This window comes from Ixodes scapularis, unplaced genomic scaffold (genome assembly GCF_016920785.2).
Source record: "Ixodes scapularis isolate PalLabHiFi unplaced genomic scaffold, ASM1692078v2 ptg001158l_1___fragment_4___debris__unscaffolded, whole genome shotgun sequence".
NCBI classification, from domain to species: domain Eukaryota; kingdom Metazoa; phylum Arthropoda; class Arachnida; order Ixodida; family Ixodidae; genus Ixodes; species Ixodes scapularis.
This window is the reverse complement of record NW_024610109.1, coordinates 86,512-112,913: the sequence shown is the minus strand read 5'-3', so window position 1 is coordinate 112,913 and position 26,402 is coordinate 86,512. Positions and strand designations below refer to the sequence as shown.

General features: G+C 42.5%; 1 protein-coding gene and 1 long non-coding RNA gene across 2 annotated transcripts; one reads left to right on the top strand and one right to left on the bottom strand.

Moving 5' to 3' along the window:
- Positions 1 to 4,111: 4,111 nt before the first annotated feature.
- On the top strand, positions 4,112 to 12,644 carry LOC115321347. The gene is made up of 3 exons (XR_003918777.4): positions 4,112 to 4,340; positions 8,932 to 9,042; positions 9,193 to 12,644. It is a non-coding gene; the product is annotated as an uncharacterized LOC115321347 (long non-coding RNA).
- Positions 12,645 to 12,729: 85 nt separating this feature from the next.
- On the bottom strand, positions 12,730 to 20,915 carry LOC115321354. The gene is made up of 2 exons (XM_029981558.3): positions 19,972 to 20,915; positions 12,730 to 13,945 (listed from the first exon to the last, which is right to left on the bottom strand). The coding sequence occupies exons 1-2, from the start codon at positions 20,716 to 20,718 to the stop codon at positions 13,385 to 13,387; spliced, it is 1,308 nt and encodes a 435-aa protein (XP_029837418.2). The 5' UTR covers positions 20,719 to 20,915; the 3' UTR covers positions 12,730 to 13,384.
- Between the last annotated feature and the right edge of the window lie 5,487 nt (positions 20,916 to 26,402).

Genomic DNA, 26,402 nt, shown 5'->3' with positions numbered 1-26,402 from the left:
CAAAAGCTTGGTAGCGACTTGCCCCTGTACGGAGGCCCACATTCTCCTAGCTCCCCCCCTTCCCGACACCCCACAATAAACAAACAAACAAACAACAACCTTGTATCCCAAATCCAAACTTACTCCCAATAGGAAACCAAAGCAAAACAATTCGAATTCACCCGCTAGTCACCCTAAAAACTTACCTGAGAACCTAAAAGCCTCAACCACACGGAGACAACACCGGCAAAGATGAACGCATATCACGAGAAAAAGAGCGTTAAGAAGAAGAAGAAAAACAAAAAAAACGAAAGAATACTGCTCAGACAATGATGAAAAGAAAAACCACAAGGACAAGGAAAACACCGATTCGGAGGAAGAGGGCATCTACTTGGAACGGGAAGTGAGGGAGGAGATCCCAGAGACGGGGGAAGACGATTTCCCAGACGAAAGGAAAACTAGTCGCAACGCTGCCAACAAAAACAAAACAAAAGACACCAAAAAAGACAGACCCCAAACACAGGAGCTCTCACAGGCAAGCTTGGAACAGCTAGCTACTTAAAACTATCGCAGAACTTACAAGGACAACAATCAAGGTGATGGACGAAAACGCCAAAATCAAAGCCGAATTCAGCAGAATCAACGAAAAAACCGAACTCATAATCCAAGAGAACCTACACCTCAGAGAACTCGTCCTGTTGCAAAGAAGAAAATTTCCCAGAAGGAACACATATACAAGCATTTGCAGACGACATTACACTCGTAATTAACGGGAAAACCAGGGCACAGATAGAGCAAAGAGCCAATTCAGCATTGGCTCTTTGCTCACCGAAGAAATAAAAATTCTAGGAATAATCATTGACCGAAACCTATCATTTATACCTCATCTAAACTACCTGAAAGCAAAAAACATATCAAAATACCATAAGATTAGCCTCCTTCTCAGGAATCAAATGGGGAATTAACCAAACACAATTTAGAGAAATCTACATAAGATCTATTAAAGATTAATCACATATGCGGCACCATTCTATTGGAAAGAGACAAACAATTCACACCTACTTAGAAAACTAAAGTCAATACAAATAATCCCAATGTTAAAAATATCAAAAGCCTACAAAACAGTCAGTAACTCAAGTTTAAACATATTAACAAATCTAAAACCACTAGACTTAGTACTAAAGAAAGAAATTGCCACCTTCGAAATTTTTCAAAACAAAAAAACTACAGTTTCGATAACAAAGAATACCTACACACAACCATTCAACACTCATTAGACATATGGAAAATTCATCCAGCAGACACCATCTCCTTCACCTTTAAACCGATCGAAAATATAAAACAAATAGAGTTAACCCAAACACTACAAATCTATACAGACAGGTCAGTATCGGGGAAAACAATAGGAGCTGCATACATAATATTAGACGAACGAGAAAAAATACAACACTTAGAAAAACAAACTACCGCCCTACTCAACAATATTTGAAGCTGAACTAATAGCAATAAAAGCAGCATTAACAAAAATTACAACCTACCCCGAAAAAACAAAATTCGCACTATTCTCCGACAGCCAATCATCCCTTCAGGCCATCGCGAACGCACACAATACTAACCCAATAGTCTATAAAATAAAAAAAAGCAATAAAACACATCAAAGAACTACACGAAATAAATTTATACCATATAAAAAGTCACACTGATATAACAGGTAATGATATCGCAGACAAATTAGCAAACGAAGCAAGGAAAATTGAGAGATTTGGCACACCCGATGAAACGAAAAAGACAGAAATTCCCCACTATACAAATGGATACCCTCACCACATAACATTCCAACTAACTTCCCAGCTAGCCATTACGAAACACAACTACTAACAAACCATGGCAAATTTCCATTCTACTTTAAAAAAATTAACAAAACACAAGACGAAAACTGTGCATGCGGCAATACAGCTAAAAACTTTAATCACTATCTAGAAAATTGCCCAATCTCAAAAAACCTTAGAGACAGATTCTTAAAATATTTCCCAACAGGCCTCACGGAATCAAACAAAACACAAATAATAAGCCATCAAGACGCAATCAAGATTTTAGAAGAAATTGTGAAAACTGTAAATCAAGTAAATCAAACATTATAAATACAATTCAAATATAACTGAGAAAGCATATTTATAACACGCATAGACTATTTGGGACACCTACCCGGCAATCTTATTGGCACTCCCTTACTCACAAGCAACAGCATCTAAAAACGCGGAAATTAGGATTGGGACAAGTAGGGGAAGAAAAAAAAGGGGGAATTAGGGTCGAGAGACAAGGGAAGCCAACTGCCCAGATAGAGACTCCCATTGGGCCGATAGCGCGGAAACTCTAGAAGAAGGCATTAGGCCCTAAAATGAGTGAGTGGCGCACCCCACCAACTCCCCCCCCCACAAAAAGAAAAGAGGGAAAGAGGGAAAAAAAAGAACGTCTGGAAAAAGGGAAAAAGAAGGAAAAAGAAATGACTAAAACAGACAGGGACAAATTAGGGGGGAGACTCCGAGGCCTCCCCCATAAAGAGAACGGAAAGAAACAAGTACCAAGAGAACAAGGTCAGGGCGGGGGGCATCCACCTGACACCTGGGTGCCCCGGTTGGGCTACCTAAGGCTCTCACCCGGGAGCCAGGAGCCGCCCACTCATCCTTGGAGTGTTCCTCTGGGGGTGGGTCGCGAGTACCTTTAAGCAGGATAGAAAAAAAAAGAAAGAAATTTGGAAAAGAAGACAGGGACCCATTAGGGGGGAGACTCCGGGGCCTTCCCCAAACGAAATAGAACGAAACGGAATGACAACAAAGAGAGATAGGAGGAGGTCACGGCGGGGGACACCCACTTAACACCTGGGGGTCCCTGGTGGGTCCCAGTTCTCACCCCGGGAGACAGGGGCCGCCCACCCGCTCCTGGAGTTTCCCTCTGGGGGCGGGTCGCGAGAACCTAAGAGCAGGAAAAGAAGAGGAAAAGGAAAAAAAGGAAGGGGGAAAGAGAAAAAAGGGAAAAAAAATTTTTTTTAGTCAAGGAGGGGAGGAGGGTGCGCCCTCGCTACTAAAGGACCAGGCAGCAAAAGAACCGACAAAGGGTAACAGAGATGGGGAAGGGTGATGAGAGACCTCTGATGGGCAGTAAGGCAAAAAAAACAGAAAAAGAAAAACAGAAATAAAGATATATATAAAAAAGGCATCAATAGGTAAAAGGGAAACTTGCCCAACCCTAAAAGACAGGGAAAATAGAAAAAAAGAAAAAGGAAAGGGGATAAAACAAGAACTGAAACAGGGAGAAAAAAAAGGGGAAAAAACAACTACTCTATACCCAACTAAATATCAACCCAGCGGTCTGAGCTAAATACAATAACCAAGAGGCGCACAACACTAGTAATTAGATAACCCTAAAACCAAACCCCCAACCTCAACCTCAACCACTAGAATACACATAAAACACACCTAAACACCTTTTAAACCATAAAAAATCCAACAATTACTAACCTTAAATACTAACCAAAAAAAAAGAAAATTCAATTAACTAAATAGCTCACCCCAACCAACTACGACCTTTGTAACATAAAACCCAAAGACAACCAACATCAAAACCACCCCAAAATAAACACATAAAAGTGACAACCAAAAACTCGAAAATAGCCACAAGACTACATACCACCACAAAATACAGCAAAGAAAACAAACACAATTAACCCACAACAAATCTCCATAAATAATTCTTCACACCAAGGAAAAGACGAAAACACAATGTATAGATACACATGCATCGATAGAAATACATACACATGCGCACACACCCAGAAGACGAAAAAAAAGGAGAGGGAAAAAGGTAAAACAGAAGTAGATATATAAATAAAGTTATTAATTTTACTAACGTAAAGGGGGGGAGGGGAACTAATCACTTTTCCAAGTATATTTTCAGATTCAGATCCAGGCCCCAGAGACCGGAAGGACACACAGGAAAAGCGAAAAACGGAAACCCCCCCCCCCCCAAAAAAAAAAAAAAAAAAAAAAAAAAAAAAAAAAGAAATCGCATACTATCAACATTAGGACAATAAATGCCGCTGATGCGGGTCCGCTCCCCTGGCTCTGGCAAGCTAGATAATTTTCCTTTTCTTACCAAATCGGCTTACACTCAAAATTACCTTTGGCGATTGCCCGATTCCTTTATTTCTGGATCGACTTCAAGTCTGCAATGCTCACGCGGGTGCAGATATAGAACTTTTATTTTCCTTTAATTTACAATCCCCACCTCAAATCTGTCCCTATCTACTACTGCTGCCACCAGGGGGACACCGGCGCCAGCACCTGGGCACTTCAGCTCCAAAGGTAAGCTTTTTTCCCACTTTACTCCCCAAGATTGGGCAGATATCTTGTAAAAAGTAAAATCGGAACACCCCAGGAACGCGTTGGACAGGCTAAAACTTACCTATAAACAGGAATTTTAAAATAACAAGAATCTCAAACTTCCCGAATTGCAAAACAAAAAAACAAGATGGCCGCCACTCACGTTTGAGCAGATTGAGCAAAAACTTAAACCGCTAGACGAAATCAAACTATCGCATAAGATTCTCCACGCCGAGACCGAAAAAAGATACCAAATTTATTGTTCTAGCTAAACTAGATCCTGAGAAATAACCTTTCAAAAATTCGATGTGGAGACGCGGAAGATAGGGTTAACCCTAAGCAGAAATCCTAATCCATTTCAATCCTAAAAACAACAGGCCCTAACCTAATTAATTTATATATTTTAAAGAAGTACGTGACCTAGAGATCCCAAATTCACCATTATTTCTTAAATCAAACAAAAACTCGCAAAGTTACTACATTAAACACACAATAGCATTCCCATGTGCTTTCCTAACAAAACATTTTAATCCATTTCATCCAACCCGTAAACTACCCGAAGCCTATATAAATAATGTGCCGTTTTAAAGCACACGCTCCAGAGAATCCAAAAATATAATGATTTTTCAAATCCGACCAGAACTCGCGAAGTTATTCAATTAAACGTAGAAATCACCAACACATGTGCTTTCCGCCATAACAAAGCATAGACTTAGAACCTAACGGCAACCGGAAAACCTTGCTGGGCGGCCATCTTGCTAAACCCACCCGAGGTCTAGGAAAGAGAAATTTAAACCGAAACCGAAAGCTCGAGATCATCTAAGCCTAAAACCCATTTGAAACCCACAGGAAACCTAACTGCCCTATAAATTGATTTATATCTCGAAAACTATTGATCATAGAGGGAAAATAAAAGCACCTTAGAAACCCAGAGGAACGCGATCGGAAACTAATCTGGGCGAAAAATAAATCGAAAAAGGCCTAATTAGAAACTCCGTATTCGGTAACAACTAAGGACACCTGGGGCAGATAGTTGGAACTACCCAAAATATTCAATTAAGACCGAAATCGAAACCGAAACCGAAACCTGGAAACCAATACGAAACCGAAACGCCACACAAATTACTCTATATCTCGAAAACCATTGATCCTAGAGGGAAAATAAGGGCACCTCCTCCCCCTTAGAAACCCGAAGGAGGACGATTGGAAACCAATCCGGGCGAAAAAAGCGATCAAAAACGGCCTAATAGATATTCCGTATTAGACAACATCTGAGGCCCCTGGGGAGTGTGGTGGGAACCACACAAATCAGTCGAATTCCACCTACCCTTGTATCCCAAATCCAATCTTACTCCCAATAGGAAACCAAAGCAAAACAATTCGAATTCATCCGCTAGTCACCCTAAAAACTTACCTGAGAACCTAAAAGCCTCAACCACACGGAGACAACACCGGCAAAGATGAACGCATATCACGAGAAAAAGAGCGTTAGGAAGAAGAAAAAGAAAAAAACGAAAGAATACTGCTCAGACAATGATGAAAAGAAAAACCACAAGGACAAGGAAAACACCGATTCGGAGGAAGAGGGCATCTACTTGGAACGGGAAGTGAGGGAGGAGATCCCAGAGACGGGGGAAGACGACTTCCCAGACGAAAGGAAAACTAGTCGCAACGCTGCCAACAAAAACAAAACAAAAGACACCAAAAAAGACAGACCCCAAACACAGGAGCTCTCACAGGCAAGCTTGGAAGAGCTACTTAAATCTATCGCAGAACTTACAAGGACAACAATCAAGGTGATGGACGAAAACGCCAAAATCAAAGCCGAACTGAACCGAATCAACGAAAAAACCGAACTCATAATCCAAGAGAACCTACGCCTCAGAGAACTCGTCCTGTTGCAAAACAATGCATGACTAAACGAGTCAGAAAAAGCGAGGACTAAGACATACTCACAGGCGCTGGGCACGCAAAGCGATGACAACAACGAAGCCCCAAAACAAGACGACAATGAGCGAGAAAAGAAATATACTCTACTGGTAACGACAAAAGGAAGTCAAGAAAAAGACGGCCACATCAAAGTGGGCAACCTCCTAAAGAATTCAATCCACCCAGCGGACGTCGGGCTGACTGACGTCTGACTTAAACCGATTAGGGGAGGACTGGCCATAACTACCAACTCAAAAGAGGCCATAGATAAACTGGAAAGGAAAATCAACGAAACAAAAGACACCAGAGAAAAACTAGAATACAAAAAACCCAAAGAACGAAATCCCCAAATCTCCATAACACAAGTAGAAAGAGAGCTAACAGAAGAAGAAATCACGAAGGCAATCATACACCAAAACAAAATCGAAGCAGGAGAGGACTAAATAAAAATAATTTGAACTTTCAGAACAAACAACGGCACGAACACCCAGATCATTGAACTGTCTGCAAACGCATTCAGGCAACTAAAGAACAGGAAAAGGTTACTAATAGGTTGGACCTCCTGTCCCGTCAGAGAGAATATATATGTCCCAAGATGCCTGAACTGCTCATCATACGGACACACACAAAGGCAATGCCAAAATAGAGCGACGTGCCCTGAGTGTGCCGGAGAACACAGACACCAAGAATGCGAGGTGATCACAGTCAAATGCAAAGCCTGCAGCAACAGCAACGAAAAATTTAAATCACAATTTGACACTAATCACAAATTCACAGACCCGCTGTGCCCAACATATAAAGCACAAGTCGAAAGAATCCGACAAAGAACTTCATACTAAGGGAACAAAAGAGAGAGAGGAGGGAGGGGGGGAGAGGCGAGTAGGTAGGGACAGATTTGAGGTGGGGATTGTAAATTAAAGGAAAATAAAAGTTCCCCGTCTGCACCCGCGTGAGCATTGCAGACTTAAAGCCGATCGAGAAATAAATGAATCGGGCAATCGCCAAAGGTAATTTTGAGTGTAACCCGATTTGGTAAGAAAAGGAAAATTATCTAGCTTGCCAGAGCCAGGGGAGCGGACCGGCATCAGCGGCATTTATTGTCCTAATGTTGATAGTATGCGTTTTCTGGTTTTTTTTGGGGGTCTTCGTTTTTCGCTTGTCCTGTGTGTCCTTCCGGTCTCTGGGGCCTGGATCTGAATCTGAAAATATACTTGGAAAAGTGATTAGTTCCCCTCCCCCTTTATGTTAGTAAAATTAATAAGTTTATTTATATATCTACTTCTGTTTTCCCGTTTTCCCTCTCCTTTTTTTTCGTCTTCTGGGTGTGTGCGCATGTGTATGTATTTCTATCGATGCATGTGTTTTCGTCTTTTCCTTGGTGTGAAGAATTTTTTGTGGAGATTTGTTGTGGGTTAATGGTGCTTGTTTTCTTTGCTGTATTTTGTGGTAGTATATAGTCTTGTGGCTATTTACGAGTTCTTGGTTGTCACTTTTATGTGTTTATTTTGGGGTGGTTTTGATGTCGGTTGTCTTTGGGTTTTGTGTTACAAAGGTAGTTGGTTGGGGTGAGCTATTTAGTTAGTTGAATTTTCTTTTTTTTGGTTAGTATTTAAGGGTAGGAATTGTTGGATTTTTTATGGTTTGAAAGGTGTTTAGGTGTGTTTTATGTGTATTCTAGTGGTTGAGGTTAAGGTTGGGGGTTTGGTTTTAGGGTTATCTAATTACTAGTGTTGTGCGCCCGTTGGTTATTGTATTTAGCTCAGACCGCTGGGTTGATATTTAGTTGGGTATAGAGGAGTTGTTTTTCCCTTTTTTTTCTTTTTTTTCTTTCCTTTTCAGTTCTTGTTTTATCCCCTCTCCTTTTTCTCTCATTTTTCTTTTTTCTATTTTTCCTGTCTTTTAGGGTTGGGCAAGTTTCCCTTTTACCTATTGATGCCTTTTTTATATATATCTTTATTTCTGTTTTTCTTTTTCTGTTTTTTTTTGCCTTACTGCTTATCAGAGGTCTCTCATCACCCTTCCCCATCTCTGTTACCCTTTGTCGTTTCTTTTGCTGCCTGGTCCTTTAGTAGCGAGGGCGCCCTCGCTACTAACTAAAAAAAAATAATCTTTTTTTAATTAAAATAAGTACACCGACTTGACATAACAGAAAAAACAACTTCATTAGACGTTTCGCCTCCCATGCGGGAGGCATCATCACGTACGCATCCCACGCGACGCGACTGAAGACTGAACTGGTGGACCATGCGTGGACAATGGGGCATTCTTTCGACTTTCCGGCCGCGACGACCTTGGCGAGAGAGGACAGATGGGGGCCCCGAAAGCTTCTAGAATCGTGGTTTCTTCGCAGGGACACATCCGTGTGCAACAAAAACCGCGGCCCTCTCCACGAAGCTTACACGGACATTCGTGATAAATAGCGTTGTGTTTAGGTTGAACCCTGCATTGGCTGTGTAACTATGATGATGCCTCCCGCATGGGAGGCGAAACGTCTAATGAAGTTGTTTTTTCTGTTATGTCAAGTCGGTGTACTTATTTTAATTATGACGTCTCCCGGCTTTTGGAGTATTTTTGCATAATCTTTTTTCCCTTTTTTCCTTTTCCCCCCTTCCTTTTTTTCCTTTTTTTTTCCTCTTCTTTCTAGCCGGGTCTGAGGTTCTCGCGACCCACCCCCAGAGGGAAACTCCAGGAGCGGGTGGGCGGCCCCTGCCTCCCGGGGTGAGAACTTGGACCCACCAGGGACATCAGGTGTTAAGTGGGTGTCCCCCGCCGTGACCTCCTCCTATCTCTCTTTGTTGTCATTCCGTTTCGTTCTATTTTGTTTGGGGAAGGCCCCGGAGTCTCCCCCCTAATGGGTCCCTGTCTTCTTTTCCACATTTCTTTCTTTTTTCTATCCTGCTTAAAGGTACTCGCGACCCACCCCCAGAGGAACACTCCAAGGATGAGTGGGCGGCTCCTGGCTTCCGGGGAGAGCCGAGGTAGCCCAAATGGGGACACCCAGGTGTCAGGTGGATGCCCCCCGCCGTGACCTTGTTCTCTTGGTACTTGTTTCTTTCCGTTCTCTTTGTGAGGGAGGCCCCGGAGTCTCCACCCAAATTTGTCCCTGTCTCTTTTAGTCATTTCTTTTTCCTTTTTTTCCCTTCTTCCATACATTCTTTTTTTTTCTTTCCCTTTTCTCCTCTTTTCTTTTTGTGGGGGGGGGGGAGTTGGTGGGGTGCGCCTCTCACTCATTTTAGGGCCTAATGCCTTCTAGAGTTTCCGCCCTATCGGCCCGATGGGAGTCTCTATCTGGGCAGTTGGCTTCCCTTGTCTCTCGACCCTAATTCCCCCTTTTTTTGTTTCTTCCCCTAATGTCCCACTCCTAATTTCCGCGTTTTTAGATGCTGTTGCTTGTGAGTAAGAGAGTGCCAATAAGATTGCCGGGTAGGTGTCCCAAATAGTCTATGCGTGTTATAAATACGCTTTCTCAGTTATATTTGAATTGTATTTATAATGTTTGATTTACTTGATTTATAGTTTTGACAATTTCTTCTAAAATCTTGAATGCGTCTTGATGGCTTATTATTTGTGTTTTGTTTGATTCTGTGAGGCCTGTTGGGAAATATTTTAAGAATCTGTCTCTAAGGTTTTTTGAGATTGGGCAAGTTTCTAGATAGTGATTAAAGTTTTTAGCTGTATTGCCTTATGCACAGTTTTCGTCTTGTGTTTTGTTAATTTTTTTAAAGTAGAATGGAAATTTGCCATGGTTTGTTAGTAGTTGTGTTTCGTAATGGCTAGCTGGGAAGTTAGTTGGAATGTTATGTGGTGAGGGTATCCATTTGTATAGGGGGGAATTTCTGTCTTTTTCGTTCCATCGGGTGTTCCAAATCTCTATTAATTTGGAGTCAATTTCTTTTTTTATGTAGTTTCTAGGAATTTTAGTGTTGATTGGTGTCCCAATTTTCCTTGCTTCGTTTGCTAATTTGTCTGCGATATCATTACCTGTTATATCAGTGTGACTTTTTATATGGTATAAATTTATTTCGTATAGTTCTTTGATGTGTTTTATTGCTTTTTATTTTATAGACTATTGGGTTAGTATTGTGTGCGTTCGCGATGGCCTGAAGGGATGATTGGCTGTCGGAGAATAGTGCGAATTTTGTTTTTTCGGGGTAGGTTGTAATTTTTGTTAATGCTGCTTTTATTGCTATTAGTTCAGCTTCAAATATTGTTGCAGCTCCTCTTGTTTTCCTCGATACTGACCCGTCTGTATAGATTTGTAGTGTTTGGGTTAACTCTATTTGTTTTATATTTTCGATCGGTTTAAAGGGGAAGGAGATGGTGTCTGCCGGATTAATTTTTCGATATGTCTAATGAGTGTTGAATGGTTGTGTGTAGGTATTCTTTGTTATCGAAACTGTAGTTTTTTTTGTTTTGAAAAATTTCGAAGGTGCCTATTTCTTTCTTTAGTACTAAGTCTAGTGGTTTTAGATTTGTTAATATGTTTAAACTTGAGTTACTGACTGTTTTGTAGGCTTTTGATATTTTTAACATTGGGATTCTTTGTATTGACTTTAGTTTTCTAAGTAGGTGTGAATTGTTTGTCTCTTTCCAATAGAATGGTGCCGCATATGTGATTGATCTTTCAATAGATCTTACGTAGATTTCTCTAAATTGTGCTTGGTTAATTCCCCATTTGATTCCTGAGAAGGAGGCTAATGTTATGGTGTTTTGATATGTTTTTGCTTTGAGGTAGTTTAGATGAGGTATAAATGATAGGTTTCGGTCAATGATTATTCCTAGAATTTTTATTTCTTCGGTGTGTTTTAGGTTTTGCCCTCCAAGTTTGATTAGGGGTGGCCTTTTTTATAGTTGTTTCCAATGGTTGTATACAACGATATGGTTTTATTGAATTTGACTCCATATGTTTTGCTCCAATTGTTTATTTTCTCTAATACTGAATTGGCTGTTTGCTCTATCTGTGCCCTGGTTTTCCCGTTAATTACGAGTGTAATGTCGTCTGCAAATGCTTGTATATGTGTTCCTTCTGGGAAATTTTCTTCTAGTAGATTTGTTATAAAAATGTTCCAAATGAGAGGGCTTAATGGTGATCCTTGAGGGCTGCCTATTGGTGCTGTTATTTCTATATTACCTGATTGGAGGTTGTAAGTTATTTTTCTTTCTTCGAGTATTTCTTATAGTAATATATAGAGATTTCGTGGGAGGGATTGATCTTTAAGTTTTTTTAATACGTGCGGGATCCAGACTATTAAAAGCGTTGGTTATATCTAATGATATGATTATACTTTTCTCATCGTTGCTTTTGTTATCGATTATTTTTTTTATTTTAGTAGTGCTTTAGTGGCTGATGTTCTGTGTGTAAATCCGTATTGTTTGGGGTTGAGAAGTTTGTTGGTATAGAGGAAGTGGTATATTCTATTATTGAGTAGTTTTTCTAAGATTTTTCCGATTGTTGAGTTTATGCATATTGGGCGATATGTTGAAACTTCGTCTTCTGGTTTGGATTGTTTAGGAATTAAAATTGTTTTACTTTCCTTCCAGTTTTTGGGGTAGTATCCGTATTCGAGACATCCATTGAATATTTTAATTAGTAGTTGTGTGTGTGCAGCCAATAATGCTTTTACAATTGTGGGGGTTAGGTTATCTGGTCCAGGTGTTTTCTTAGTTGGGGTATTTTTTAATGATGTGTTCTATTTCTGAGTATGTAAAGGGTTTGTCGTCTTCGGTTTGGGGGGCTTGTTCTGTATATATTTTAGTATCTCTTTGCTGTTTTGCATATTGTTCTGGTTGGTCTTTTGGAAAATGGCTATTAATTATGGTTTCAATTGATTCTTTGAGGGTAGTTGATTTAGTTCCGTCAGCTTTTTTATAGGGGGATTATTATAGGTCTCTTTATTTTGTTAAGTGCTATTTTATAGGGAATGTCAAATAGATTCTTTTTGGTGGCTTCTGTGCAGAAGTTTTGCCAGGATTCCGTTTTCACTTTATGTTGTTTTTGTATGTTTTCTGGGCTTCCACATATAAGCTTTTGTAATTTTCTTTTAGTTGGTTTTGACATTTCTGATGTCGTCGATGTGCTCTAACTCTTTTCCTTTCGGTGTCTAATTCTGGGGTCCACCAGGGGTTTTGTCCTGTTGATTCTTTAATTTTCTTGGAGTGTTTTTTGTACATTTGTTCTAATCTCTTTGGTGTCTCATTTATGATTTGTTCGAGGTTTTCTTTGTTTTTTATATGTTTCCCGTTGATTTTGCTTAGTGTTCTGTCTGCTCTTGTTGATTCTATTAGCCCTATTTCGCCTTTTTTGGTAAGCTTTTTGGCTGTTTTGGATATTGATTTAAATATATCTATATTTATGTAGTTGTGGTCGCTTGCTGTAATTTCATCTAGGACTTCCCAGTTGTTTATTTTTTGTATTAATTTATGGGTTGAGAGCGTCAGGTCGATCCAGCTGTTTCCATTTGCCGGTGTGAATGTGGGTGGTGAGTCTTGGTGGTTGACGAGGTGTAGGTCTTTTTCTATTATGAAGTCCCCCATTTTTTCCCCTCTTTCATCGATTTTGTTTCCTCCCCATGTGGGGTTTTTTGAGTTGAAGTCTCCTACTATTAGTGTTGGTGTCGGTGGATGTTTTTCAAGAATTTGTTCAATTTGTTCGAGTGTGTAGTCTAGATATTCTTTGGGTGCTGAATACGAGATTATTAGCAGTAGTTTTTCCTTGCTTGTAGTGAGTGTTATAGCTATTAGATCCCTATCAACCTTTACCAGGTGTAATCAAATATTTTTTTATGTATTACTATTGCTGTTCTAGGTTTTTCCTTATTCTGGATGATTATGTCTTTTACTGAGAAACCAATGATTTTGTTGTTTGAGTAGTAGGGTTCTTGTATGCATGTTATATCGGATTGGATGTGTGGTTGATTATTCTTGAGGTGTTCTGTTGCGGTATATGAATGGTTTAGGTTTATTTGGGTGATTCTAATGGATGTGTTGTTTGTTTTATGTGTACCATATTTCTTCGCTTTAGCTGTTCCCCCTTCTATCGTGTTGTCCTCTGTTGTCTCGCCTCTCCCCCCCCTCTTCCCTCTCTCTCTTTTGTTCCCTTAGTATGAAGTTCTTTGTCGGATTCTTTCGACTTGTGCTTTATATGTTGGGCACAGCGGGTCTGTGAATTTGTGGTTAGTGTCAAATTGTGATTCAAATTTTTCGTTGCTGTTGCTGCAGGCTTTGCATTTGACTGTGATCACCTCGTATTCTTGGTGTCTGTGTTGTCCGGCGCACTCAGGGCACGTCGCTCTGTTTTGGCATTGCCTTTGTGTGTGTCCGTATGATGAACAGTTGAGGCATCTTGGGACATATATATTCTCTCTGACGGGACAGGAGGTCCAACCTATCAGTAACCTTTTCCTGTTTATTAGTTGCCTGAATGCGTTCGCAGACAGTTCAATGATCTGGGTGTTCGTGCCGTTGTTTGTTCTGAAAGTTTGAATTATTTTTATTTCGTCCTCTCCTGCTTCGATTTTGTTTTGGTGTATGATTGCCTTCGTGATTTCTTCTTCTGTTAGCTCTCTTTCTACTTGTGTTATGGAGATTTGGGGATTTCGTTCTTTGGGTTTTTTGTATTCTAGTTTTTCTCTGGTGTCTTTTGTTTCGTTGATTTTCCTTTCCAGTTTATTCCGCAGGGGGCACCTGTGAAAGCAGGTGTTTGAGAGTGGCGTCTCCACGGACCCCGAGCTCCGCAGGGGGCGCCTGCACCTTAGGTGCTAGGGGCTTGGTGAGTAGCGTCACCACGGACCCTAGCCACTTTGGCGACACCACAGACCCTGAGTAAAAGTGGCTACGACCCACCCACGTCTGGCTGTGCGTGGCGAGCCCGTGTCCAGGGAAAAGGGCATCCTGGTGGTTGAGCTGAGCCCGGGGTAGGTTTGAACCCTTCGGTGCCCCCCGGGCGAGGCAACACATCACTTTGGCCCCTGCTTCCTGTAGACGGGTGTCCTGGCTTGGCCCGACCAGGATGATTCAGTCAGTCGCCACATCTTCTACTATCCCCTCTTATCTTTCTCTTTGCTCTTTTATTCCTTTTCACCTTCTTTGCCGGCAAGGGCTAACCTTGGGTGGCGATAGACCCCTTGTCCGGATCCACACTAGGTTATAGTGCCTGGGCAGCACTGGTAGTGTAATGTTGTCAGCAAAGCCATATTTGTTATGGCACATTGCCTACCCCCGTGTTTGGCTCCGTGGTAGGTGTTGCACCCGGGTCACCGAAATTCTCTCCCATCTTTATGGGTACTAAACAAAAAACCTTTCTTGATCGGCCCCCCAAAAGGGGCCGCACCGAAGTGCATGCAATTAATCCTACTAGATCTGCAGAAAAATTTCCAAGATTCTTGGTGATGCACTCTGAGAGTGAGAAACCTTTGGCGAAACTGTCACCATTCCTTGTTTCCAAAACGCTTGAGTCCATTGTTGGAAAGAACTCTGCCAAAAAAATGACATCCGGAGATCTGCTCGTTGAGATTAAAACCAGTGAACAGAGCACAGCACCCCTATCACTAAATTCAGTTTCTGACTATAAAGTGACAGTCACTCCCCACTGTACATTGAACACAGTAAAAGGTGTGATTTCTGAAGATGACCTCCTCGAAAGTACAGAAGATGAACTCGTAGATGGCCTCAGTGACCAAGGAGTTGTCGCTGCAAAGCGAATCTCCCTTCGTCGAGAGGGGCAAGAGATCAAAACAAAACATGTCATTTTGACTTTCGAGTTGAGCAAAGTTCCCGAGTCAATCAAGGCTGGGTACTTGAACTGTAGAGTACGGCCATATGTGCCGAACCCCAGGAGATGTTTCCATTGCCAGAGGTTCGGCCATAGTGCCCAGAGCTGCAGGGGCAAGACCACGTGCACCAAGTGCGGTCAGAACGATCACCCGTCAGACAACTGTGCAAACCCACCACACTGCGTCAACTGCGGCGAACCACACGCCGCTTACTCCCGTTCTTGTAAAAAATGGAAAGAAGAAAAGGAAGTAATTACTCTCAAAGTAAAAGAAAACATCTCGTTTCCTGAGGCCAGGAAGCGACTTTCTTTTCTACAGAAAGGATCCTTCGCTACGGTAACACGCACAGGGGGCGTGTCACCGAAAACCTCGGTGGGAACCCAGGTCTGTCCCAAAGACCTGGCAGCCCCACCGACACCCCCTGCCCCCCCAAGGTCGGCTCTACGACCACGTTTGTCGTTGGAGCCAAAAGGTTCACAGTGCCTGAATGGTGCTGTCGCGCCTTTCTTAAAGGAGGCAATGAACATCATGGCACCAAAGGAGGTATCCCCTCCAAAGGCATCAGGGGTGGTGCCTCTTGCACCACCCTCAGTCCGTAAAGAGGGTCCGTGGCAGACCACCTCCTCTAAGGAGCTGGAGCGGACACCCTCGTCGTCTGCTCGCTCTTCAGGCCGAGGCAGGGCTTTGCCCACTCCCGCCTCGACCAGCTCTCGAAAGCCTGGCCAGCTGGACGAGGCATACTCGACCGCAAGCCAGCAGTCAGTAGATGAAATGATGGATGAGAGCATGCCACCCTCTGACGACGACCTGGTCCCTTCAGGTGCTGAGTCATCACTACCTTTTCAGGTCGTAGAAAAGAAAAAGAAAAATAAACTTCCTAGAATTTTGCCCCCAAAGGGATCGTAGTCCCTTTAGAAATGAATCATAAGCAAGTGTCGCCACTTAGTTATCTCGCGGTGTCCTGAAGGCCAGTTATAATTTTAATTTTAATTTCCAGTTTTAATCTTCACCATGTCTCTGTTTTTACAGTGGAACTGTCGTGGGCTTTTTTGTAATTATGATGATGTCACTTTTATTAGACGAACACCGCCCTGCTGCCTTCTGTCTGCAGGAGACGCATCTTAAAGAAACTAGGTCAAATGTACTCCGCCATTATCAAGTGTTTAGACAAGATAGGTTGCACTCCTCTGTGGCGTCTGGTGGTGTTGCTGTAGTTGCCCAGCGCACAACCCCATCTGCCGAAGTGGCTCTCTACACCACTCTCGAGGCTGTGGCTGCCCGAATACTGCTAGACCGGGTGATTACTGTTTGTTCAGTGTACATATCACCGGGATACCAGCTGCAGTACGAAGAGCTAGAGGATCTTGTTAGTCAGCTCCCGGCTCCATACTTACTTTTAGGCGATTTTAATGCACACAACCCATTGTGGGGGAGTGGTTAACGGGATGCTAGAGGAGCACTTGTTGAACGTTTTCTTCTTTCCACGGGACTGTGCTTACTTAACACTAAAGAAGCCACACACTTTAGTTCAGCGACCAGGACTTTTACTTCCATCGACCTTTCTATCTGCCATCCTTCACTATACTCGCTGTTTTCATGGAGGGTCATCCCAAACCCGTATGGAAGTGACCATTTTCCAATTGTTTTAGAGTTTAACAGTCCTCCTGCTGGTCTTCAAACGCGTACCCCTCGTTGGAAGTTTGAGAGGGCTGACTGGGCAACATTTAGCAGCTCTTCAGTTTTAGCTTGTTCATCACTTGATGATCTTTCCATCGATGATGTCACTCTGCATATCACTCGACACATATTACAGGCCGCAATCATCGCCATTCCTATGACGTCCTCGCATCTCCCAAAAAGGCCGAAGGCATGGTGGAATAAAGACTGCCGCCAGGCAAAAAAGGAACAGAATCGTGCCTGGGGTATCTTTAGGCGTTACCCTACTCCAAGTAATCTGATTGGTTTTAAAAGAAAAAGGGCCCAGGCAAGGTTTATTCGAAGAAAAACCAAGCGGCAAAGCTTTAGAGGATATGCCTCTTCAATCAATAGCAGTACATCTATAAAGGAAGTTTGGGACCGCGTGCATAAAATTGAGGGTTCCTACGGCGCTTTCTCTGTCCCACTCTTGTGCCGGAATGGAACATGTCCTGCAAGCCTTGACGAACAGGCTGACATTCTTGGTGAGCACTTCGAATTTGTTTCTAGTTCCGAACACTATACGCAATCATTTAGGCGGCATAAGCTACATGCAGAAAAAAAGATTGTGCCTACGACCGGTGGTTTGCAAGAGCCTTATAACTCTCTTTTCATGCTGCACGAACTGCAGATGGCTCTCGATTCATCCGGACAGACTGCCCCTGGACCGGACGGTATCCACTATCAAATGCTTCAGCACCTTCATCCATCTACTCTAGAGCTCATCTTGTATCTTTTCAACCGAGTTTGGGTCGAGGGTCTTTTCCCATTGACCTGGAAGGCTGCCGTCATTATCCCCCTTTTAAAGCCAGGAAAAGATCCTGCCTGTGCCTCCAGCTTCAGGCCTATAGCACTAACTAGCTGTCTTTCGAAGACATTAGAAAGGATGATCAACAGAACGCTGATGTTTTATTTGGAGAGTAATAATCTTCTTGACAGGTACCAATGTGGCTTTCGTTCAGGACGATCCACGGTCGACCACCTAGTTCGCTTTGAGACTGTTGTGCGAGAGGCATTTGTAAATAAGCAGCATTGTGTCTGTCTTTTTTGACCTGGAAAAGGCATTTGATACAACCTGGTGCCATGGCATACTGCAGGATCTGTTCAGCTTAGGTGTACAGGGCCGAATGTTAAGTGGCATTCAGAGTTATCTCCAAAACCGGACTTTTCGCGTGAAGCTTGGGACAACTTTTTCTAGAGAATTTTCGCAGCAAAATGGAGTACCTCAAGGTGGTGTACTTAGCGTCTCTTTTTATTGTGAAGATGAACTCAATTGTCCGCGCAATAGCTCCATCTGTTCAGTACTCACTGTACGTCGATGATCTGCAGATTTCTGTATCGTCTTGTAATCCATCCATATGTGAACGTCGGCTCCAGCTCGCAATCAACAACTTGGTCAAATGGGCTGATGTCAACGGTTTTAAATTTTCTCCTGAGAAGATCGTCTGTGTGAGTTTCTCACGTCGCCGCGGAGTTTTGCACGAACCTTCTTTGACTATGTATGATGTTCCTATCCCAGTGAAAACTGAACACAAGTTTTTAGGTCTTATATTTGATTCCAAATTGACTTTTGTTCCGCATGTCAAGAGAGTGAAGATGAAGTGTTTTAAATCGCTTAATATACTTAAGGTCCTGTCGCATGTGTCCTGGGGTGCTGACCGTCTTTGTCTCTTGCGTATCTATCGGTCGGTCGTTCGATCCCGACTTGATTACGGTTGTATTGTGTATGGTTCTGCTCGGACATCGGTTCTCAAAATGCTGGACCCTGTTCATCATCAGGGGTTGCGGCTTGCTACCGGTGCTTTTCGCACATCTCCTGTTCTCAGTCTATACGCAGAAGCAAACGAGCTCTCTCTGGAGAAAAGAATATCTGAACTGGGCTTCACATATTTTATGCGAATTAGATCGGTTCCTAACCATCCAACCTTACACTGTATGGAACGAATACGCTACGAGCGAACCTTCAGTAACAAGCCTTCAGTTGTTCCACCTCTTGCCATGAGGGTTTGCAATTCTGCGGAGTCTGTAGGACTGGACGTGTTGCCTCCAGTTGTACAGTGTTTGAGTTCGGCAGCCCCTTGGGACCTAGTTCCCATTCAGTGCGAACTGGAGCTGACGAAATTCAACAAAAAAGACACTCCTCGCGAAGTCCTGAGACAAGAATTCCTTGAACTCAGAGGACAGTATCACGACTTTATAAGCTTTTGCACTGATGGTAGTAAAACTGATTCCTCTGTCGGTTGCGCAGTGATCGGGACTGGGATGCAGCTTGTCCGGAGAATAAATGACAGTGCCTGTAGTTTTACGGCAGAGCTCTATGGCTTACTCCTCGCCACAGATAAGATCCTCAAACAAAAGCTTCACAAGTCAATTGTTTACACCGACTCACTTAGTGCTTTACGAGCTCTTGCCAGAGTGGGAAATGATCGCAATCCACTTGTAATAGAAATAAAGAACAGGCTAATTTCAGCTGCTAAACGGAAGAAAATAATACTATGCTGGGTTCCTTCACATGTCGGAATTGCCGGGAATGAGGATGCTGACAGAGCAGCAAGTACTGCTAAGGATCGAGAAGTCGACCTGTGGAAAATACCTTACAGAGACTATAGGCATGTTCTGAAATTTTCCATAAGACGCAAGTGGCAAGAGGAATGGGACCGAGAAATAAACAATAAGTTGCGCGCAATAAAACCACTACTTCAGGAATGGGAGAGTGCACGACACCGCGAGCGTTTTTATGAGGTGGTTTTGTGCCGACTGCCAATTGGTCATACCCGTCTTACCCATGGGCATCTTTTGCGTGGGGAGGATGCTCCGGAGTGTGAACACTGCTGCATTCCGTTAAGCATCCTACATATCTTACTTCTATGCCCTTTGTATGACCAAGAACGCCACAGACACTTCGCTAAGGTTTACCAAGAGCATACACCATTACATCTCGCCCTTTTACTCAGCGATGAGCCGTTGATTCCACACAAGTGTGTTTTCAACTTTCTTAAGGATATAAGACTCCTGGACCAGCTATAATTTTAATAGTTCATCGTATTCATTGCCACATCTTATGCACTTGTACTTTCATGATCATTGTTTTATTAAATTACAAGCTACTATAGCTCTTTCTTCTCTTCAACCTTGATTCAGCAATAGTCCTAGTTGTTGGCGCATTATAGCCTTGGTCGCTGCTGCGCCATTAAACCCCAATCAATCAATCAATCAATTTCCAGTTTATCTATGGCCTCTTTTGAGTTGGTAGTTATGGCCAGTCCTCCCCTAATCGGTTTAAGTCGGACGTCAGTCAGCCCGACGTCCGCTGGGTCGATTGATTTCTTTAGGAGGTTGCCCACTTTGATGTGGTCGTCTTTTTCTTGACTTCCTTTTGTCGTTACCAGTAGAGTATATTTCTTTTCTTGCTCATTGTCGTCTTGTTTCGGGGTTTCGTTGTTGTCATCGCTTTGCGTGCCCAGCGCCTGTGAGTACGTCTTAGTCCTCGCTTTCTCTGACTCGTTTAGTCTTGCATTGTTTTGCAACAGGTCGAGTTCTCTGAGGTGTAGGTTCTCTTGGATTATGAGTTCGGTTTGTTCGTTGATTCGGCTGAGTTCGGCTTTGATTTTGGCGTTTTCGTCCATCACCTTGATTGTTGTCCTTGTAAGTTCTGCGATAGTTTTAAGTAGCTCTTCCAAGCTTGCCTGTGAGAGCTCCTGTGTTTGGGGTCTGTCTTTTTTGGTGTCTTTTGTTTTGTTTTTGTTGGCAGCGTTGCGACTAGTTTTCCTTTCGTCTGGGAAGTCGTCTTCCCCCGTCTCTGGGATCTCCTCCCTCACCTCCCGTTCCAAGTAGATGCCCTCTTCCTCCGAATCGGTGTTTTCCTTGTCCTTGTGGTTTTTCTTTTCATCATTGTCTGAGCAGTATTCTTTCGTTTTTTTGTTTTTCTTCTTCTTAACGCTCTTTTTCTCGTGATATGCGTTCATCTTTGCCGGTGTTGTCTCCGTGTGGTTGAGGCTTTTAGGTTCTCAGGTAAGTTTTTAGGGTGACTAGCGGGTGAATTCGAATTGTTTTGCTTTGGTTTCCTATTGGGAGTAAGTTTGGATTTGGGATACAAGGGTAGGTGGAATAGACCCTTTCCGAAATTCAGTCTGGCCACTTTGATCACTATCATCATCTGTGGAACGGCATCTGTGCCATACCAATGGCGGCCTTCTAGTGACTGATAAAGGAAGACGTTGAAGATGCTCCTAAGCGGATCTTGCGAGGCCTGTACATTCGGGGGGTCAGTACGACGCGACGTGGGAATGGAACACAAGAGCTACGTAAGCGTTTATTTCTAATAACTCAGATTCAGTCAATCTGTGGGCGGCACACAATCGGCTTTAAAGCACTTGGGTATATAGAAATTTCTCGAGGCCTCTGAGTGAGTTGAAGCTTCGTTCTGAATGCAGGTTGTTGGTCACCATCGAACTCAAAGTGATCGAGAAAGAACTTACGCTGAACAATTCCTCGCGTGCCGTTGACTTGCGAAAGTGACGGTGCCGATACAAGTTCATTTCCGCCATTGATATGACAAAACCTAAACTCCTTTACAAACCACCAGATGGCATTGAATTTCGGAAAGGGTCTATTCGACTGATTTGTGTGGTTCCCACCACTCTCCCCAGGGGTCCTCAGATGTTGTCTACTACGGAATTTCTATTAGGCCGTTTTTGATCGCTTTTTTCGCCCGGATTAGTATCCGATCCTCCTCCTTTCGGTTTCTAAGGGGGAGGAGGTGCCCTTATTTTCCATCTAGGATCAATGGTTTTCGAGATATAGGGTATGTTCCAAATCTTACCCGAGTAACCTGCCTCCTACGTCAGCGGGTAATACCACGTGACATCGCGAGTAAACGATCCGCGACTCGATTTTGGAACGGCCAGGATAATCACCTGGATACTACGCGGATTGGCTTCGTCTTGGGCGACGGCAAAAAGAAAACACAGCAGCGATGGCAGAAAATAGCAGACGATCCTTTTGATCATGGAGAAAGCACCCGAAGAACGGTAATGTTAATGACGACGCGGTGTATTTTGAGGTGGATCCACCAGCTCCTTTTACTCACCTTCGTTTTGAGCTGTATATTGAGATCAAAATTACTCCTTACAGCTAGACATAAAAAAAATGTGTTATTAATCAGCGCGATCGCTGCAATTCTAGTCACGGTGCCCTAAACGCATATATCGCACGCATTGTAATTTGCACCGATTATGTTTTGCAGAAATATATTCCACACGTTTAAGCGGTACAGCGCGAGGGTGTTTTCTTCAGAATGATATAAAACTCACGTTCGCTTTGACGCGAATGTGATTACAGTGAAATTTTCGAAGCCTTCACTGCTTTACAAACGTTATCCTCTCATTACACACACTCTGGAGGAAACAAAAATATTACATTATCATATACCGAGTTCAAACATTTTCGGCCTTGAACGTGAGATTACGGCGTTCCCCCAACGCCGAGGACGAGGATGCGGAGAAGCTCCTGTTTACGCTCGCACTCAGATAATAACAAGCTTGTACACGTTCCCGGGGAAGGTGGACGGTCTGGATGTAATGCAGTCAATTCCTGCGTTGACAACAGCAAATCGCAATAACCAGACATGCTGCACCTAATTCTTTGTAATTTCGAACGTCCGCCACCAAAACCAACGGAGCAAGCGAGCTTTGACGGCTGTCGGCGCAGAAAGCAGACGACGAACAGATCACGTGACGTGTTTACTCGATTTGATCCGACTTTACCCCCCGATCGAGGAGGGTAGCGCGAGTAATTACTCCGGAGTAAACAACCCGCTTCTGGAACGCGAGTTCTGACGTCATCGAGTAAGCTGGAGTAACTTTTTAAATGCCACGGTACGAAACTTTTACTCCGGAGTCGGATCGAGTAAATTTTGGAACACAGCCATAGAGTAATTTGTGTGGCGTTTCGGTTTCGTATTGGTTTCCAATGGGTGTTGGGCTTAGCTGATCTCGAGGTTTCGGTTTCGATTTCGGTCTTGATTGAATATTTTGCGTAGTTCCAACTATCCTCCCCAGGTGTCCTTAGTTGTTGCCGAATACGGAGTTTCTAATTGGGCCGTTTTCGATTTATTTTTCGCCCAGATTAGTTTCTGCTGGTGTTCCTCCGGGTTCCTAAGGGGGAGGAGGTGCTTTTATTTTCCCTCTAGGATCAATAGTTTTCGAGATATAAAGCAATTTACAGGGCGGTTAGGTTTCCTGTGGGTTTCAAATGGGTTTTAGGCTTAGATGATCTCGAGGTTTCGGTTTCGGTTGAATATTTTGCGTAGTTCCAACTATCTTCCCCAGGTGTCCTTAGTTGTTGCCGACTACAGAGTTTCTAAGTAGGCCTTTTTCGATTTATTTTTCGCCCAGATTAGTTTCCGATCGTGTTCCTCGCGCATTCTAAGGGGGAGAAGGTGCTTTTATTTTCCCTCTAGGATCAATAGTTTTCGAGATATGAAGCAATTTATAGGGCAGTTAGGTTTCCTGTGGGTTTCAAATGGGTTCTAGGCTGAGATGATCTCGAGCATTCGGTTTCGGTTTAAATTTCTCTTTCCTAGACCTCGGGTGGGTTTAGCAAGATGGCCGCCCCCAGCAAGGTTTTCCGGTTGCCGTTAGTTTCTAAGTCTATGCTTTGTTATGGCGGAAAGCACATGTGTTGGTGATATATACGTTTGAATAACTTCGCGAGTTCTGGTCGGATTTGAAAAATAATTATATTTTTGGATTTCCTGGAGCGTGTGCTTTAAATCGGTATATTATTTATATAGGTTTCGTGTAGTTTACGGGTTGGATGAAATGGATTAAAATGTTTTGTTAGGAAAGCACATGGGAATGCTATTGTGTGTTTAATGTAGTAACTTTGCGAGTTTTTGTCTGATTTAAGAAATAATGGTGAATTTGGGTTCTCTAGGTCTTGTACTTCTTTAAAATATATAAATTAATTAGGTTAGGGCCTGTTGTTTTTAGAATGGAAATGGATTAGGATTTCTGCTTAGGGTTAACCCTATCTTCCGCATCTCCACTTCGAATTTTTGAAAGGTTATTTCTCGGGATCTAGTTTAGCTAGAACAATAAGTTTGGTATCTTTTTTCGGTCTCGGCGTGGAGAATCTTATGCGATAGTTTGATTTTGTCTAGCGGTTTAAGTTTTTGCTCAATCTGCTCAAACGTGAGTGGCGGCCATCTTGTTTTTTTTTGTTTTGCAATTCGGGAAGTTTGAGATTCTTGTTATTTGAAAATTCCTGTTTATAGGTAAGTTTTAGCCTGTCGAACGCGTTCCTCGGGTGTTCCGATTTTACTTTTTACAAGATATCTGCCCAATCTTGGGGAGTAAAGTGGGAAAAAATCTTACCTTTGGAGCTGAAGGGCCCAGGTGCTGGCGCCGGTGTCCCCCTGGTGGCAGCAGTAGTAGATAGGGACAAAATATATAGAGGAGACTTAAAAGAAAAGGGAAATTAAGTCAAGAAAAAAGAAAAATAATATTGCTCCTCTGCCCACACCACAAAGGTATAGCAGGTATCCTAATATAAAAAATTACTTAAAAAACCCCACCCCCCGGGATCTACTGTTTTAGCGCAACCACAACCAAGGGCACCGGCCCAGGCTATCAGCGACGTTTATTGAAAACTAGAAAAGAAGAAAAAAAAAAAAGGTTTTCTTTTATAAATTTTTTTTCCAGAAGAAAAGCGCGCATGCACCCGCTGTACAGAATGAGAAAAAGCCTATATATATTGGTTAAATATGATAAAGAGTATAATAGTGAGCATGCTATCACTTTACAGAAAAATAATAAGAATGAATTAGTGTTCTTACACTAAAATGCGTAAAAAAAAACGTATACATATATATATATGTATATATACATACACATGTATATACACACATACATACATTCACACATATATACACACAAAACCAAACACACCCATATATAGGGCAAAAATACAAAAAAAATTGCAGACATACAAATATAGGGTAAAAAACATAAAAAATACGTAAAATTTAAGTGAAATATGTGAAAGATATATAAACAATTATATATACATATCAAATGTACACACTAATGAAAGCCTGTTCTAAAATCCCTCCCCCTTTTACATGCTATTTGCTGGACTAGTAGATAGGGACAAAATATATAGAGGAGACTTAAAAGAAAAGGGAAATTAAGTCAAGAAAAAATAAAAATAAAATTGCTCGTCTGCCCGCACCACAAAGGTATAGCAGGCATCCTAATATAAAAAATTACTTAAAAAAACCCCACCCCCCGGGATCAACTGTTTTAGCGCAACCACAGCCAAGGGCACCGGCCCAGTCCATCAGCGACGTTTATTGAAAACTAGAAAAGAAAAAGAAAAAAAAGGTCTTTTCGAATTTTTCCCTAGAAGAAAAGCGCGCATGCACCCGCTGTACAAATGAAAAAGCCTATATATATTGGTGAAATATGATAAAGAGTATAATAGTCAGCATGCTATCACTTTACAGAAAAATAATAAGAATGAATTAGTGTTCTTACACTAAAATGCGTTAAAAAAAAAACGTATACATATATATATATGTATATATACATACACATGCATATTCACACATACATACATACACACATATACACACAAAACCATACACACCCATATATAGGGCAAAAATACAAAAAATTGCAAACATACATATATAGGGCAAAAACAAAAATACATAATATTTAAGTGAAATATGTGAAAGATATATAAAAAAAAATATATATATATATACATATCAAATGTACACACTAATGAAAGCCTGTTCTAAAATCCCTCCCCCTTTTACATGCTCCTTGCTGGACTAAACAATTACTAAAATTTATCTCCCTCAGTGGGAATCTTGTTAATCCATTCATGCGCGTCACTAATTAGATAACGAGGCATTTGGCTATTTTTTTGTACTCCCAGAAGTCGGGTATCCACAGGGCATCAGGTCCCAGTCCCACAAGGAGAAAGGGCGCGCCACAGTGGCCACCACTTCAGGAGGCATTGGTGTAGGAATTTTGTTCATCCCAAATGTAAAAAAAAAAATTTAAACAAAAAAGAAAAAAAAATTCACAATTCAACAACACATTCATTAGCAGGGTTCGGTAGCCACAATGGGCTGGGTAACACCCCTCTCCACTGAGGATCTGGGGACGCCCCTCGGACCACCAACAACCCCCAGAGCACTTTATCCTCTCGCGGGAGAGGGACCTGATCTTACGCCCCGAAGGGCCAACACGGGTGTGTGTGGCCAACAGTCGCGTTCATCGCCCGCAATAAGCGGTGGTCATTTGTTGATGCTGCCTAAAGCAGCGAACCCCCCCCCCCTGAAGACAACGTATATTCACAATCTTAAAATCCGCACCCCCCAACCCAAGATCCACTAAAGAGGCCGCACTTTTGGGCGCCCAAACCCCCCTATATGTTAACGTTAGAGAGGTAACGAGTGGCGGGTCTGAGGTGGGACCCCACACCAGACTTAAAAATTCCGGGTCACTATACTTAGCGACCTTACGCTCATGCGATATGTGGGGTGTCGAATACGTTCCAACAACCTGTGCGTCTACTACCACACATTGCCTGCCACGCGTTAGCACCATGTCAGGTACATACCTTTTTGTTTCGG